General features: G+C 40.1%; 1 protein-coding gene across 2 annotated transcripts in view; it reads left to right on the forward strand.

Annotated features, from left to right (window-relative positions):
• MRPL1 (mitochondrial ribosomal protein L1) overlaps positions 1-9,976 on the forward strand; it is a 33,581-nt gene extending 23,605 nt beyond the window's left edge. The window contains exons 8-9 of one of the 2 annotated variants that reach the window (XM_034771202.1): positions 1,728-1,809; positions 8,535-9,976. In XM_034771202.1, the coding sequence (XP_034627093.1) occupies positions 1,728-1,809; positions 8,535-8,662 (210 nt within the window). In that variant the 3' untranslated portion in view covers positions 8,663-9,976. The remainder of the gene's footprint in view (positions 1-1,727; positions 1,810-8,534) is intronic. The other variant, XM_034771203.1, reaches the window with a different exon arrangement.
• The last annotated feature ends 8,994 nt before the right edge of the window (positions 9,977-18,970 follow it).

Here is an 18,970-nt window from a genome sequence, read left to right on the forward strand (position 1 = left end):
TAAGTTATGAGGTTCTTTATTGTTACCCTTACAATTTCTTGTCATTTATTTAATCTGCCCTTATGCTGAATTTCCTTCTTGTGTTGAATTGCTAGCTTTACCAACAGAGTAAACTGCAGTAATGGCAGTTTTCATTACTATTGCTTTATTGCTGCCTTAATGCATTATTTAGCTGGCTTTCAAAGTGTTACTTGAAAAAATGAATACAAATTGGATTGGATACCAGAGGAACATCTGTTCTTCACACTGAATACCTGTTAAAAGACCATAAAGAAAAGTTAATGTATCAAATTGGGGGAATGTGTCCACTAGGGTACCAAATGAGCTTGTCTTAGTATTATCATTATTAATTGTATGGAGGAGGGAATAAATAGCACATTAGTGAAATCCACTCCATTGCGGACAGAGAAATAATATAAAGAAAACAAGAGAAATTAAAAACATGGACAGAAAATAACATAAGGAGATACAACTTCAAAACATACAACTCATAAGCCTACAGGGAAGTCATTGAAAATGTACTTGATGGCAGAGAGGTTTCTGGGAAACAGTAGTGCTGAGTGAAACCTGTTGGTGCTAGTGGACAGCAAATTAAACATGAGACCGCAAGGCATTATTGTAACAACAATGTGAATGCAATTTTGAGCGGCATGTATTGAGGTATCCCAGAGCCAGAGGTTAATAGTTAGTCTTCATATGTCTCTCTCTCTCTCTCTCTCTCTCTCTCTCTGGCTTTGATGTAACTACATCTGTAATAATGTGTTCAGTGTGGGGTATCTGATTACTAACAAGTTATAGACAAGTTAGAGGGAGCTCAGACAAGAACACCGATAATTAGGGGTTTGGTTGGGATTGATTTGAGGAAAGATTAAAGAGCTACATTTTTACTTAGCTAAGGCCTTGATCCAGCAAAGCATTTAAGAATGTACGTAGTCCCATTGATGTTGGGGCTACTCGGGCTTGTAATTTTACATACATGCTTAAGTGCTTTGCTGAGGGCTTTCGCAATCGCAAATGGAGATATAAATCTACAACTGCTTGAAGGGTGGAAATGCCACCAGTGGACAAAAATCAGGGTGGACGGTTATGGCCAGAACCTACAAGTGTTGGCATAAAAATGAGGAAGGAACTGTTTGGGCTTCACATCAGCTGAGTGAGATATAGTAAATTGTGGAATAATCTCCAGAGTGCGGTGGTGGAAACCCTATCTCATCGGACACTTAAAAAACTAGAGTGGGGAAAAACGCTAGAAAGTACGCTGTGAAGTCATCTACCTGCCAATGCAGGATTGTTCATTAACAGACATCTCTAATGCCAATAAATTTATATTAAAAATATTGCTTTAGAAAATAGATCTGAAGTCATCCACACATTGCTCAATGAAAGAGGTTTGAAAATGGTTTTACATTTTTCACCTGAGCAGTTGTGTCTGTTTAATCTTGAGCATCCAGGTTTACCATCTGAGAAATTGGATGTGTACATGTGACGGTGGTGTCAGATGTACATGCTGCTAAGTTAGTGGTTTACTTAAATGTTTTTCTTCACAGTGGGGTACCTTCTTGCTAATGTTACTAGTGGAATTTGTAATTCTTGACATCTTAAATCGAGGGAAATTTTTTAAATTCAGATACCCAAAACACCAATTAAATATTTACCCAACCACGTTTAATTTTATTAATCATCAGCACTTGCTTCTGTATAATTAATTTTGCATTAACCTCTTTCAGCTGGATATGCCTAATGAACAGATAGTTGCCAATCTGGATGCAATTATTAAGGATGTCTGTACGTACAAGCCATTGAGCTATGGTAAGTAGCTTTTTCTTTAGGCTCTTAATTGAAGTTAAAGCAAATTACATTAATTAAGTAATAAGAAAGCGCTCTTCGTCGCTGACTATTGCCAAACACACATCACGTCCTCTGTCTTTAGGCTGGAGGCAGCTTTTCAGCCCTGATCCAGCATGTTACTGAAACTTTATGCCTAACTTTAAGCATATGAGTGGTCCCCTTGACTACAGAAGCACTATTGATGTGTGCCTTGCCAAATCAGGAGTTTAGCATTGCTATGCACTAAAGGACAACATAAGTCAGAAAATAAGCAAAATTACCGAACCCAACTGAGCTTGCAGGGAAGACTGTTACATAGGGCTTAGTGGAATTTGGCAGGACGAGGGGGTTGCCAAACTAGAAGTCTAGAAAAGAATAAGCAAGCAGAAAATTCTTTCCAGGCCTCTGCTTCAATTCTACAGCACTGGTGGATGCCTCTTGCGCTGTTGTGAGCCTTTATGGGGGTTGGATGTATGGATTTCAGTGCCAGTGTTGATTGGTGGTTCGACCTGATGTGGCTGCACTTCACCAGAGGATCTGGGGTCACACATCAGCCACCTACTTAGTGCAGAGAACTGTCACCAGCCCTATTTTTGCTGCTGATATTACAAATTCGTCAGTTTCTTTTCTGTTAACTTTCTAAGCAATAGGATGCGGTCACTTGTGAATAAAAATCCAGTCCGCGTGTTTCCTACAGGCTTCAGAGAAGTATTGGCTCTGTTCGGTGTTTTTAAGTTATAATCCGAACAATGTGGATCCTGCAGCATGCTCTTTTCATTGTTGACTTTATCATAAAGTAAACTCACAGTGAACGTCTTCTGCATGATTGGAGGAACAGGAGTGGTTAATAAACATCATAGTTTTAGAAGAAGCTGCCTGATGTTTAGTAGTTTTAAATAGAATATCCAGTACACTGCTATCTAATGTTAAATATTGCCTTGTCTTTTTAACATTTATATTGCTTCACACAATCACAGTGATTCTTCCCACTCGACTTTCTGTAGCAATTGCTCCCCCCTACCACACAGCGCTTGTGCTCACCTCTCACCGTTGTTGCATGTTATCTGTGGTGCTTGAAATTCCTGGCAGGATTTTATTTCTTTCCTATAGAAAATAAACTTTTTTAAAGGGTTCAGTGTTTTAAAAAAGATGTGGCTGATTGGATCACCTGAAGGATTAGTAATCAGCAGAAACAATAGAAGTCGAGTATCCTGACTTTCCAAGGTGTTTTTGATAACTACATCAATCTAATAAAGTGGACATAAGCTGCTGAAGTGGCTCAGTGCTGAGGAAGAGTCAGTTTTGCTCTTCAATGACTAATTCTTGCGATTTTAGTGTGTGGTGGTTACCACAAGGGGGTACATTTTTATTTTAGCTTCCTAAAAGTCAAACTTTAACCTAGGTAACAACTGAAAGGTGATGTACAAAATCTACCATTCTAAGTAGTTGCTGTTAGTTTCCTATTTTCCATTCTTCTTAAGCCCCCCTATGCACAATGTATAACAACCAAAAGTTACAGGATGTTTTCTTTACCATATGTGCATATAACCATGTCACTGAACATGCATGCTTAGTGTATAGCTCTCCTTATGAAAAACTATTCACTAAATTAAGCATGCAGATTCATATGTTGCAACATAAAATAATTTGTATTCATACTTCCCCCAAAGAGAACCTAATATATTTGACTTTTCTTTGGTTCCTTTTGTAGAAAGGCTCATTTTCCATTCAATAGCAGGAGTCCAGCTGGAATGGGGAAGTTGTTGGTGTTTTTCCATTAATGAATGTTTAGAATATAAATGACTAATTTATGAGTTTCTGTAGATCTGCAGATAGGGAAAATTAATTCTGCTGTGTTCCATATCCCTGGAGACAAAAATATGAAATCTAGGATTATTTTTTCTCTACAGTTTTTCTTGCCTGACATACCTAATAACAATTCAAAGAACGCCAGCTGCCCAGCAGTCAGTGACGTTGTATATTAACGTTGAGCTGCACTTAGCATTGGGGAAAAAAGATTAACTGTTCTAAATGAGAAATTTTAAATCATCACAAACAGAGCTACAAAGGAATAATGATAACAAAGATGAATATTTAATCAAAGTGGTGATTACTTTGGGACTAGAGCAATATTGGGTTTGTTTGTAGCACACTTGAAGTTTGCATTTATTACATTATTTGCCTTATTATATTTCAGTGCAGTATTCCATTTAAACTCCTTATTTAGTTCATTTTCAATGCTTTATTCTATTGCTTGCATTTTTTAGCACCAGCATACATTTGGTGCTATCAAATGTTGTCATTTCCCCTTTTGATATTTCCCTCTGTGATTCCTGACCTCCCACATCAAATGGACCACTAAGCTCCCTTTCCTGAATCCATCTTGGCTTTTCCTTTTCACTCCCCTCTCACCCTAAATAGAAATTTAGAACCACGACAGCCCTCGCTACCTTGTTCTTCAGGTGCAAGGCGCGCTTCTTCGACCTTGCCGTAGCTAATATAAACACAGAGCCTTCTGTACTTATAACTTATTTAAAAACACAATGAAAAACACTCCATAGCATGCACTTCCCCATCGGAGAGGCGATGAGAGAGAGTGAACTGCACGTGACAAACGGTCACATCACTTAATGTACTATTGGTGCACGCTCTCATTATGGTGATGAGGGAAGCTTAAGAACCTGTAGAACCCAAACAGAAGCCTGATCTCTCTCCTTTTCACAGGAGTGGGGCTTCCCAGCCCCTCACCAAGCTGTTGAACCTCATTCCTTTTGTGCTTTTGAAGGGGCCTCCAGGTAGGGTCAGACTGCCCTGTCTACCCCTCTTCCCCTCTCAGGTGTGTGGCTGTGCTCACCAGATGCTCTACCGTCCTCTCTCGCTGTCAGGTGAAGTCTGTGTGTGGTAATGCTGAGCCGGACCATATTTCTTCTGAGCAGAAATATGGACAATGCACCGTGGAGGTTGATTGCAGGAGTGCTGCTCTTTATTTCCTTCTGCTCGAATGTGAAGACAGCTCTGTGAGATGCATATTTCTTTGGAGGTGTAACACGTTTCCTCAGTCTGAGCTTTTAGTCTAGAGTTCTGCCCTGTTACTCCACTCTGCCCACTAGAGTTAGTTTCCACCATCCTGGAAAATAGATGGTGCCTCTCTACCTGGTCAAAGTGGGTATTTTTAATGAATAGAGATAAATCCTCAGTTTGAAATTAGCTTTTTCTATTATCAGGAAAAATTTTGTACGTTACTGTACAAATTTCAAAATCCCCTAAGTGATGTATTTAGGAACGTAAGTCACTTTTGAAAATTTTACCTTAGGATTACATGTTTGGTTGCAAGAACAAGAAATTTATAGGCTGCTAACGCATCTACATTATATACTAGTGGTACTGCTCCAGTCAGAATAACTGAACCATAACCATATTGATTTTGAATGAATCTGTAAAATTTTAAAAACTGCAGTACTTTTGTTAAGGTTTCTTCCCCACTTTGAACTTTAGGGTACAGATGTGGGGACCTGCATGAGAACCTTTAGCTTAACTACCAGCTTAGATTTGGTTTTGCTGCCACCACCCAAATTATTTGAGTTATTTGGGAACTTTGTCTACCTCCCCCCCCCCCCCCCCCAGAATATTACCCTCCCAAGTATTATAACCCTTCCCTGGGTAGCCGTGAGAGAATTTTCCACCAATTTTTTTGGTGAACACCGATCCAAATCCTTGGATCTTAAAACAAGGAGAAATTAATCATTCCCCCTCCTTTCCCCCCACCAATTCCTGGTGAGTCCAGATCCAACCCCCTTGGATCTTAAAACAAGGAAAAATCAATCAGGTTCTTAAAAAGAAGGCTTTTAATTAAAGAAAGAAAGGTAAAAATCATCTCTTTAAAATCAGGATGGAAAATAACTTTACAGGGCAATCAGATTCAAAGAGCCCAGAGGAACCCCCTCTAGCAAACAGAGGTAAACACTCTAGCAAAAGGAACATTTACAATTTGAGAAAACAAAGATAAAACTAACACGCCTTGCCTGACTGTTACTTACAAGTTTGAAATATGAGAGACTTGTTCAGAAAGATTTGGAGAGCATGGATTGATGTCTGGTCCCTTTTAGTCCCAAGAGCGAACAACCCCCAAAACAAAGAGCACAAACAAAAGCCTTCTCCCCACCAAGATTTGAAAGTATCTTGTCCCCTTATGGGTCCTTTGGGTCAGATGTCAGCCAGGTTACCTGAGCTTCTTAAAACCTTTACAGGTAAAAGGATTTTGATGTCTTTGGCCAGGAGGGAGTTTATAGTATTGTACACAGGAGGACTTTTACCCTTCCCTTTATAGTTATGACAGCTTTTCTCATAAACACACACACATGTATAACATACTCAGAGAATTAGTATGTAAGGTCCCCTGGGAAGAAAATGTAAGGGAAAAAGAAGTTCAGGAGAATTGGTAGTTTCTCAGAGCAAATATTTAAGGCAAAAACAAACAATCCTAATGCAAAGAAATATAGGAAGACTAGTAAGATGGCTCCAGTAGGAGCTCTTTAAGTTACCTGAAAATCAAAAAGGATTATTACTAAAAAGTGGAATCAAGGACATAGCTAAGAATCAGTATTAAAAATAGCCCAAGCACGTAGGGACAAAATCAGAAAAGCTAAGGCACAAAATGAGTTACACTTAGCAAGGGACATAAACGGCAATAAGAAGAGGTTCCATAAATGCATTAGGAGCAAGAGAAAGATGAAGGAAAATGTAAGTCCACTATTTACAAGGGAAGGAGAGCTACCAGTGGACAACATCAAAAAGGCTGAGGTGTTTAATACCTATCTTGCTTCAGTCTTCTCTTAAAGCAAAAAAAAAAAAAAAATATTAATGGTGACTAGATGCTTAACACAGTATTTAAAAGGAGGGAGGCAAGAATAGGGAATGGACAGGTTAAATAATATTTAGATAAATTATATGTATCTAAAGCGGGGGCTGAGTAAATTCACCCTAGGATCCATAAAGAACTAGCTAAAGAAATCTCAGAACCACTAGTGATTATTTTCGAGAACTCAGAGGAAGGGTGAGGTCCCAGAGGACTGGAGAAGGGCAAATGTGGTACCTATCTTTAAAAAAGATAACATAGAGGACCTGGAGAATTGTAGACCACTCAGCCTAACTTCAGTACTTGGAAAGATACTGGAATAAATTATTAAACTACCAATTTGTAAGCACCTATGAGATAATAGGATGATAAAATAGCCTACAGGGATTTGTCAAGAACAAATCATGCCAAACCAACCTAACTTTCTTCTTTGACTGGGTAATTTGGCCTAGTGGATGAAGGGAGAGCAGTAGACATGATTTATCTCCATTTTAATAAAGCTTTTGACACAGTCCCACATGACATTCTCATAAGCAAACTAGGGAAATGTGGTCTAGGTAAAATTACTATATAGTGGGTTCACAACTGGTTGAATGACCAGACTCAGAGTAGTTATCAGTGGTTCACTGTCAAACTGGGAGGACATACTTAGTGGGGTTTTGCAGGGGTCTGTTCTGGTCAGTATTTTCATTAATGACTTGGGTAATGGAGTGGAGACTGTGCTTCTAAAATTTGTGGATGATACCAAGTTGGGAGGTGTTGCAAGCACTTTGGAGGACAGGATTAGAATTCAAAATGACCTTGATAAATTGGAGAATTGGTTTGAAATCAACAAGATGAAACTCAATAAAGACAAGTGCGAAGTATTCCACTTAGGAAGAAGAAATTAAATGCGCAACTACGAAATGGGGAATAACTGGCTAGCCAATAGTGCTCCAGAAAAGGATGTTGAGGTTATATTAGATCACAAATTGAATAAGAGCCAGCAATGTGGTGCAGTTGCAAAAAAGGCTAATATCATTCTGGGGGTATATTGACAAGAGTGTCATATGAGACATGGGAGGTGATTGTTCCACTGCGCTTGGCACTGGTGAGGCCTCAGCTGGAGTACTATGTCCAGGTTTGGGTGCAACACTTTAAGAATCATGTGGACAAGTTGGACAGAGTCCAGAGCAAACCTGCCCTGTGGGGAAAGGTTAAGAAAACTGGACATGTTCAGTCTTGAGAAAAGAAGATTGGTGGTGGTGGGGGGGGAACCTGAGAACAGTCTTCAAATATGTTATGTGCTGTCAGAAAGAGGGCTGTGATCAATTGGTCACCATGTCCTCTGAAGGTCAGACAAGAAGCAATGGGCTTAATTTTCAGCGAGGGAGATTTAGGTTAGATATTGGGGAAAACTTCCTAACTATAAGGGTAATTAAGCACTGGAATAGGCTTCCAAGGGAGATTGTGGGATTCCTGTTGTTGGAGGTTTTAAAGACCAGGTTAGACAAACATCTGTCAGGTATGATCTTAGATATGCTTGGTCCTGGCTCAGCTCAGGGGCTGGACTAGATGACCTTTCAAGTTCTCTGCTAGCTCTACATTTCTCTGATCCCATGTCTGTATATAAGCATCATATCAGCACTGGTGTAAACTGACAACATTGTGGTTGAGAAATAAAGTGGAAATCAGGTGGTGTCCCAAGACATCTTTTAACCCCGTACGGCTTTGTGATACTGCTTGTCTTTAAACAACTGCTGGGAGGTAGGGGTGGATATGGTACACATCATGATCAGGTAAGTCATCCTGCAGGTATAAAAAATTCTACTAGAATAATTCAGAAGTTATTTTCTGTGTTTTGTTTTTTTAGGCCCATTTGTGCAACGCTTGGTTATTCGAAGTTCAACGAGTGAAGGTTTAAAACTAAATCTCAAGCGTTTTCTCCCTCAAGTAGAGGAAGTGGACAAAGATGTTAAAGAAACAGAAGCGCCAAGATAGCCTATCAGTGTATTATACTGCAAATTCTCTTAGCATTTTATGTTCAAGAATCTCCAGGAGTATTTAAAAATGTGTTTTCCTATTAATTTGTTTGATTACTCTCAGAAATTGGTGGTGTAGCCCAGATCTCATCTTAAAAAAAAAAAAAAAAAAAAAAAAAAAAAAAGTTAATAAATGTCATGTTTGAGATTTTGTTTTTAATTCCTGCAGTATCAAAGGTATCTTTAGACTTTGAAACACTTGACATTTCCTCCATATGCAGGTGAAAGCTTCATCAAGTTACGTTTGTTACACGTATTGTGATTTAACCAAAACTTACTTTATTATAAATTTCCATCATTATTGTATAACCTTCCAGGGCAATAGTCTCTTAATTGTGCATGCTTAATTCTCCATTACTGCTAATGGGAATGATGGGCCCAATCCTTCAAGGTGCTCTATCCCGGTTGAAACCAGTGGGAATAGAGTACTTGGCACTTTGCAGGAGGTGGGTATGCTCTATCCCGGTTGAAACTAGTGGGAATAGAGTACTTGGCACTTTGCAGGATTGGGTCCTGTGTATGCTTTAATGTACACTAGTTGCACTAGTTCATTTTGTTGGCGATAGATGTAGGTTTACTAGACAGAAATGGGTCAAATTCCACACTCCGTAACACCAGTATAAAAATTAATAACTCCACTGCAGTCAGTTGGTGTTACTCCTGAAATTTGCTGGAAATGTCATTCTGCTCTGCACATGAGGTTTACAGGGGGAAGGGATTGCCAAGGAAGTATAAGCTTTTCTTTGCACTTCTGTGATACATGGGCCTTTGAGTGAAGGATAGCCCCTGGGATAAGAAGTCCTTATCTTTTGTTAAGATTAAGACATTCTGTTAAAGGAAGAGAGAGAGATCACATGGATATACATAAATATCTTGGTTTCTTTTAGTTCTAAAACAGTTAACGACTGGAGCTCGGATTCTAGGACCCTGCGAGGTGGCAGGGTACCAGAGCTGTAGCCTGAGACTGAACATCTACACTGCAGTTAGACAGCCCCTTGGTCTGAGTTAACTGGCCTGGGCCAGCCACAGGTGTCTAACTGCAGTGTAGACATACCCTGAGAAGCCTTATCCCCCCGCCTTCCATCTGACACTGTAGAAGTCCCCCCTTGCCTTGGGGGCTGGGCACAGCGAAGCCTGTGGTGGAGTGCTCTTCCTGAGGTCATCTGTTTGCTTGCAGGGATTTCCTTGCATAAGAATGACAATAGTTAGCATTCTCACATAGATTTCCCATACAGACTCCTGTAACATCCCTGGGGTTGTAGGACATGTCTGAGGCTAGGTCTATACTACCTGCCTGAATCGGCGGGTAGAAATCGACCTCTCGGGGATCGCGACAATCGATCCCCGAATCGGCGCTCTTTCTCCACCAGCGGAGGTGGTAGTAAGCGCCGCCGACAGAAAGCCGCAGAAGTCGATTTTGCCGCCGTCCTCACAACGGGGTAAGTCGGCTGCGATACGTCGAATTCAGCTACGCTATTCACCTAGCTGAATTTGGGTATCTTAAATCAACTCCCCCCTGTAGTGTAGATGTACCCTGAGTAAGGAATGAGTAGTATCTGGGAGCTGTATTGCTATGGGCATAGTGATGGGCCAGACCTGCATATGTGCACTGCGGTTTGTAGAATTTACCTGAGTACTTCAGGACATCTGTGCAGCTGGCAGCCCAGAGCCCCATGACAGAACGATGTAAAGGAAACTCAGTGACTTTCCTGTCTCTTCTGCAGGCTTTACCTGCATGACCCTTCAGTTCTTGGCCAAAAAAAATGATTAGAGTTGGCTGAAGGTTTTTAATTGAGAGCTGGCTTTTTATTGTGAAAAATATGTTAAAAAAAAATTGGTCTGTTATAAGTAAATGAAAAATAGATAGTTTGATTACAAAATACTCAAAAAATGGGTCTGGTTTCAAACCCTTTAAACCGCCAACAGCTTTGGAATTTTTTGCTGAATTAGTGTTTAACTTTTTTGACCAGCTGTAGGGTTATGCAATTAGTTGAATCAATAACATTGAAAGATTTTGGCACCAACTAGCAGTTAATATTAATCCTTGTAATTCAAAATTGACCATTATATTTACCTCAGTTTTGATGTGATTAATATGGTACATGTGGACTATAATTACGTCCCTTTTTTCTCCCCAATGTACTTTTTGAGTAAAAGCTTTGAGACTGTAGCATAAGAACTCATGAAATTTTAACTAGTTGTCCAAAAATAATTTTACTCCACTTTACTGTGTGTAGAAACAAACAAAACCCCCTCTACCAAAGCATTATAAACTCACTGATCATAACCAGTAGGTGGCATTCATCTTCTGTGCAGAACAGTACAACTTAATTTGTCATGATGTGTTTTCTCAAGTCATCAAAGCACAAATCAAGAAAATTGAGGCCAAGAACTTGACATGATTCAGAATGGAAACTGGATATTTATATGGATATCTAGAAATCTAGAGTTATTAATGACAAACATTTTGGAAGGTATGTTAAACGTTGTGGTCCAGGGTCTAAGACAATCTCCAATACTAGCGATCAGGATGAGGCCTAATATAGGAGGCAGATAATCCCTCATTCTTCCTCTGAAGTATCTAACTACTGTCAGACAGGATGCTGGTCCAGATGGACCTTGCCACCTGGTCCATTAACCCCTCAAATCAAAGGGAGTCCTTCCATTGACTCTCTTTCAGGCAGTAGGTGAATAGATACTGTCTTGGATTGGAGATAAAATCCAGTGAGACTTGTACTGCACAATACTTTTTTCCTCAAGTAATCTTTTTTGCCACCAAAAATTTTACCAAGATATGAATATTAAAACCTGGGTTAATTTCATGTTCATGAAAGTGAGTGGCTGACATTGCTAGCAAAAATAGCGTGTCCAATTATGTGATGTGTTTGAAGATGTAGACTCTCATCTACTAGGCTGAAACAACCAACTTACTTTAAATGTTGACTACATTAGGAGTTGGACCAAATTCCAGAGAGTTGACAAGCTAATCCACTGTATCACCTATCCTTATAGAAATGTCTGTATTCTAGTTTAAAGTAGTGGAAATGTAGATATTAATTAAAACAATCTGTAAATATCATAGATAAAAATGTTTGCCATTTTTTCTTCATTTTTAGCAGAAGTTAGAATAAGTTGTAAGGTATTTCTTATAGCACTTGGGAAGCTCTGGCATATTAACCTATGAGCCACCGCTTTTGGCAACAACCAATGCACGGAAGAGGGTGAAAATTCATACATAGAATTGTTCACCTTTTCCTGTGATTTAATTCAGTTTATATCTGTCACCTATTGGCTGCTCTCTGACCACTGGGATGTGGGGTCCACTGAATTCTTGTATATACTGATGCCAGTATCCTAGCAACCTCAAGAGCAAGTTTAGTAGAATGTATTTGGAGTGCAATATGGTTAATCTCAAACTTAGGCACTGGAAAGGTGGAAGTATTGATGAGAATTTTATAGTAACTTTTTAGTAATACCAAAATGAAACTTGTTCCAAGAACTCCCAGGATATTTTTGTCTAGCTTCACTAAATAAACTACTACAGTAGCCTCTAGAACCTCCCACTGAAATTGAAGCCCTAATGTACAAACACCATATATGACAGTCCCTGCTCAGAAGTCTGAATGGACAAGACCGATGAAAGGTGGAAGGGGAAAGATAGGAATAGGGAAGTGAAGTGATGTGCCCAGGGTCACACAACAATCAGTGACAGAGCTTGAATTGAATTTAGGTCTCTTGATTCACAGCCCAGTGTCTCATCCACTAGTCCATACTGACTCTAAAAGCAACAACAACAAAAAAGGCACACTAATTACCAGAAATATTTTGTACGCTGAGCAGAAATTACTACGTTCAACTTCCCTGTATTAGAGACTCCTGCCAGGAGCACTGGATGCCTCCAGTGACAATGCACTATGGAGCTTTTGCCTCTAATCTACAAGTTCAAATGCAGGACAAAAGTGACCCAAATAACTACCACTGGAAGGCTGCCTGGGGATCTGTGTTAAGGAGTTGGTGATCTTAGGTGTGTGCATAACAAAACTCACCGTTGCAATTTGTCTCAATTGCTATCCTAAATTGAAGAAATGGGGTTTACGTTTAATTCTGGAAGAGGTGATGTAGGGCAGTTCTTCTCTTTAGCAGGACTGAGTCCATAGTCTAGGACCTGTTCTGGTGATGAGAAAGTTCTGTCCCCTGTACTCACCGATGTCTCCCTACTGGTCAGCAGTTTCATTGTTCTACTCTCATGGAAGATCATGGTCACAGAAGGAGAGGTAGTTCCTTGGGCAGCTAGGGTCAGTCCCTTGAAGGGATTTGAATATCTTGAACTGTCCTCTGTATTCAGTGGGAAGCCAGTGTGCAGATCAGAGCACTTGAGTTAATGTGTTCACAGCAACCTGTGTTGCTAAGCAAATGGGCTGCTGTTTTGTATTTTTCAGGACATGACTTCATTCCTAAGTTATGTAAAACTGTACCACAACTAACAATAAGCATGTCTCAAATATATAACTGTCCGCAGTTAGAAAAACAGAATTTATAAGACTTTCTGTAGAAGCATCACCTGGTGAGTCCTAATTATTTCAGCAAAGGAAGGTAAGTGGCACAAAATGTTTTGCCTGTGGCATCAGTACACCTGAGGCAAGCTCTGTTTATGCAGAGAAGGAGTGGGGTGGCAAAAGAGAAATGGGCAGTGGATAGGGGGGTCTTTGTCCCCAAAGAGGAGTAGGAAAATGGGCCTTTCCAAGTTGTGTAGTTCAGCTGCCCTTTGAATTTGGGAGCCCATCGATGAAGGCAGAGACATCTGTATTCACACGATAGAGCAGCAGTTTAATAGATAACCCTGGGAACATGCAATCCTTTAGATGAGAATTAAATTTGTGCCTGCTATCTCTGTATAGGGTTCTGCGTACATCTTGAAGGAGCTGTCAGTGATTTTTCATTTTGTACAAGTGCTTGGTAGAGTATGAAATGGTTTACTATTGAGAATAGTTCACTCAGACAAAGCGTATATTGTGTGCATTCAGTTTCCAATAAACCTGCTCTTTTTTATGCTAAGTAATGTTATACAGAAGTAACTTTTATGAGATACTGTAACATGGAACACTCTAAGCTTGTGAATTGAAGGGACCTAGCTGTTTTTAGTGAAAGTAGAAGATATTTACAATCATGAAGAATGTCTTACAGCATCTATTGCATGTGATTTATTCCTTCCCCCTGCTTCAGTCTCTCATTCATTTAAAAGATGGTCCAATTAATGAAGCACAAATATCCAGATAATTTTATACCATTACTTCTGAAACTGTAAGGCTGACCTTCATAGAGCAGTCCTTTCTTGAAACAAAACAAAGCCCTATAGAGTTCAATAGTCCTGGTGCAAAAACCATGTAGTAGTACTATATCTGTTGTCAGTTGTAATGTTGGGATCAAGGCCCTATTTAGTTGGGTCTGCGAATACTTAAATTGTTTGATGGTAAATGAAATTATTCTGATAAATTTGTAAAAATAACATGTCTTTGGGTTGGACGTTATTAGAGCAAAGTATGATTTTACCTCTATCAGCCACCTAATTTAGAACACTGAGATAATTGTTGTAAGAAGATGCGAGTTGATGGATGTGCTGATTAGGCCATTAGTTATTATCATAAAATATCAGTTTTTGCTAAGGTTGGACTCCATTACTCAACACAGAAGGCGGACCCCATACATTCTGTCTTTTGCTTTTTTAGAAGGCCATCTGTTTGTGGTAAACCCAGCAAACTTTTGCAAGGCAATGATCATTCATGCTGGCACTCTCCACGCTGAGATAAGGTCTAAAGACTACTCACTGTGAGAGAACTGAGCCATGTTGACTTGGATCCAGAATACTTGGATCATCTAATTAGCCCTGAAGCTACAAAGGTGGTCCATGAGGTGGAGAAAGCAGAAGATGACCCCTATGAAAGTGAAGATCATGTGGAAGGGGAGTATTTTCTCCAGAGCAGACACTGACAACATTGGAAAGTGACATGCCCCTCCCTTCCCTGGATACGTCTCTGGAGGAAAAAGAAGTGAAAGATTTGAGTCATCAGCTATATGCCTGCCTGACCCAGTTTGTTACTGAGACTTCCCTGTGTTCTGAGTTCTGACCTTTTCCATCAGCTGGTACCAGTTAACAACCACCACAAGAGTTAAAAGATCCCAAGAAATGAAGTTTGAACTCTTTCCTTTTATTGTACAGGAGGGATACCTCTATGCTTCAATGTCTTTCTAAAAGATCTGCTCTAGGAATTACTTTGTGGAAGTTCTCTGACCTGTGGTATACAGGAGGTCAGACTAGATGATCAGAATAGTCCTTTCTGGCCTTGGAGAGAGAAATTGTCTGTGTGTAAATGGCACCTTTCATGGTTTCCTAAAAGTAAAATAGACGTTTCATCCAACTAGTCAGAACATTCTCTAAAGTTAAAAAGTCGTTATTGAAAGCTGCTGCTGTGTATGATTACAGCGGTGATGGGGCAATTAAGACTGTAGAAGGGCTTCTGTGCTATTGTGTGTGAACATATCCTGGAACAGCGGCATTTATGGAGGAGGTGTAAAAGTGGAATTTCTGAGAAGCATTCTAACAGTTATACTTTCTTAAGGTGGACCAAGATGGAATTACCACTTACTTTAGGTGATCTCACTTAGCAAAGGTCTTAAGACCAGAATGGACATTTATGTTCTATGGCCATTCGTGTCCTTCACCAGCTGGTTGGGATCATAGAAACTGGCTCTTCCTGAAATTCTCCAGGAATTGCAGGTTAGCAAAAGTGATTCTTCTCATGTCAACCTCATAATTTGATTTAATTACCCACTGTATTGATTTATTTATTGGATAATTTGAACCTGTTGATTTATTGATTCAATTTAAATTGTCATTTGATTTTAATAATTGTTTTATTATTACATAGCTCAGTGATATGTATGTTTAGTTTTATATGTACTTGCTTATTCTTAATATCCATAAAAGTTCACAAAGTTGGTTTATTCTACCAACATTTTAACATGGGTCAAGTATCCTGAAGGGCAAAGATCAGTAAAGTGTGTGGGAGCAACCTCTCTGTCCCTAAATGACTACCTATGTCCCACACATTACAGATTCGTCTCTATATGCAGTTTAAGGAAGCCAAGGAAAGATGAAATAAAGATACTTTAATTTTTAACAGGGGTGTGGTTTTGTAAGCACATGCCAAGACCTAATTCCATAATTTAATAAGTACTGATTGCCATCATTACTTGAGTTGCAATAGCAATAGACCCCAGCTGATATTTGCATCCCACTGTGCAAGGTGCTTTACGTGCACATAGAATATCTCTGCCTTGAAGGGCTTACAGTCTAAATAGAGAAGACACAAAGGGTGCCGAAGAAGGAAGTAGTAGTATCCCCATTGAGGCCAGATTAAGGGCTGATCTACAGACAGTTTTTGTACCACTAGAACGGTGTCTATTTAGAAACCAATAATAGCTGAAGTGATACAACTGCTAGTGTTGACACGGTTTTATTGGTATAAAGGTGCTTATAGCTGTCTAGCTTATCCCCAGACATTTATACCAGAATAACTGCATCAACTATTATTGGTGGTATTCTAGTGGTACAAAAACTGTGTAGACCTACTCTGAGTCACTGGCCCAAAGTCGCATGGGACGTGTGATGAGCTGGGGATTGAATCCAGATCCCCTGAGTCCCGGGCCAATGGCTTAATCAAAAGACTATCAAATACTGATTTATGAACAGAGGGTATATCGTTTGCTAAGACCAAAGTGGAAATGATTCAGCAAGAAGGAAGAGACGGGGGAACAAGAACAGGTTCCCCAAGAAGGCGAAGGCAGGGGTTGGGGGGGGAGGGGAGAACAGGTTCCCCAAGAAGAAAAGTTGTGGGGCAGAGGAAACATCTACTGTAAACCTAAAGAATACACTACTCAAAATGCCGCATTTCCCCCAAAAAGGCCATTAGCCCAATCCACATATGCTTGCTTTCTCTCTCCCTGCCAGATTTTAACAGACTCACATTTTTAACTGTGTCTGCCCAGGCTAACCTGGCTTTGGTAATTTTGATTTCATCTACAAATATTTGATTAAACCAAAACAAAACAAATTGAATCAGGTTACAACATCTAAGGTCACAGATCCTCTTTGAAGCTAAAAATGTGTGCACTTGTTACCCATAAGATAAAGTTTGCAATTCTGACAAGGAATGACTGTTATTAATACTGGTGTCAAAAATAACGGCCCCCACTGTGCCTAATGGTAAAAATAGTGCACTTCAGTAAATGTACCACATTCAAAATGAGGCATGACTCCATTTGAAGTTATCCTGGGTGAAGCTAACTATAGCTTTAAGCAAGGAGGAACAGCCCATGAAACCACAGATTTGCAATTAATAGACACGGGAAAGTGTGCCCAAATAAGGAGGAAATATAAAAAGACAAGCACACACAAATTTAGGCAGAATGAGTGACTTGACCTTCATGTCTAATCCAGTAATATAAATTGGTATGTTTCTCTTTAGAAAACTAAACTGCGTGGGTCAGACTAAGCTGACAAAGCTTTTATCAAAAATACCGGCGTGGAAAGGAAAGCACTTAGAAAAGGGGAATATAGATGTCATGCATTCCATACCCAAAATTAAAGCTAGTGAGATTAGCCATTCCATACCAGAGATAGGAGCTGAATTTTCCAGTTTGCCGACAGTTACCACTAGTGCTGTTCAACAGTTGTCTGTTAGCTACAATCAGAGCAAAATATGCAGTTCAAAATATTCACAGCAAGTGATCTGATTCTAAAGATAGCTCTTATCTTCAGTCGACCACTAAAATTATTTTATTTCCCTGGTGAAATAAAATCAGTTCTCTGTGTTGCCAGAATTTAACCAGTTAGATATGGGCTGTGCCCAGGACTAAGTTAATGAGCTACCGGGTTAATGAATTCGGGAACGTAGCACATCAAGCAGAGATGAACCAGATTTTTCAAAGTGACCGATGATCTTGGAATGCTGGATTTTGGGTGCCCAACTTGAGGCATCATAAAGGGTGTGAATTTCAGAAAGTTCTACACACCTGATTGCTGAAATTGGGGCTCCTTTAAGATAACACGAGTTGAGCACTGAAAACAGAGGCATCCTAAATGACTAGTCAGTCTTGAAAATCTTGGCCAAGACTAATAATATCTGAGTAATGGAGCCAATGCCTGTGTTCAACCTTTGAGCGTGTCCAATTCTGCTCCCATTGAAGCCAATGGTGAATTCTTCCCCCATCAAAATGAATGGGCGCTTAAGCTAATGCTGAAGGAATTGAAAGTCCCACTCTGGAATATGAAAATACCATCCAAATGTACAATTGGCTATTGCCTAAGACCTCACTCCTACCATCATCTATGCATATAAGTGATTTTGGGCCAGATTCTGCATTGGTAGCGAAGCTCCCACTGATTTCAGTGACATGAGCATGTGAGTTGTCCAAGTGAACTCAATGGGACAATTTACAGGCATAATATTATTCACACATGTAAGTGTTTTCTGGACCAGGGCTAGAACTATTTGGATGGAGTTGGCTGAAGGCAAGCACTAAAGGATTTTCTTCATTCCCTATCACAGTTCCTACAATCCCTTTTTCCCCCCTTTGCAGCCCTATTTTGATATAACTGCTGGCAGTTTCAGTTATCTCAGTCGAGAACTGACTTGCTTTGAAGATTCCTAAATACAGATTATTGATTTAAAAAACCCGCAAGTAATGGACATTTCGCAGATTAATTCCAACATCAATGACAAGAAATAATACAGAGAAATAATCATGCCAAAGACTCAACTACCAGAAGAGCACCAAGCATAATGGCAGGGCCGGTGCTACCATTAAGGCGAACTAGGCGGTTGCCTAGGGCGCCAAGATTTGGAGGCACCAAAAAGCGGTGCCTCCAATTTTTTTTTTTTTTTTTTTTTTTTTACAGCGTTCCTTCCCGAGCGGTTGTCGTTCCACTTCTCCTGCCTCCCAGGCTTGCAGCGCCAATCAGCTGTTTGGCGCCGCAAGTCTGGGAGGAGAATTAGAGCGGGGGCGGCGTGCTGGGGAGGAGGCGGAGCAGAGGTGAGCTGAGGTGGGGAGCTGCCGCGGGGGGGCACCTCAGGGCAGAGGGGAGCTGCCGCAGAGCGGAGGTGCACAAGGTGGAAGTTTTGCCTAGGGCACGAAACTTCCTTGCACCGGCCCTGCGTAATGGGGCCCTGATCCCTCACAGGGCTCCTACATTGCCAGGACAATACAA

This window comes from Trachemys scripta, chromosome 5 (genome assembly GCF_013100865.1).
Source record: "Trachemys scripta elegans isolate TJP31775 chromosome 5, CAS_Tse_1.0, whole genome shotgun sequence".
NCBI lineage: Eukaryota > Metazoa > Chordata > Testudines > Emydidae > Trachemys > Trachemys scripta.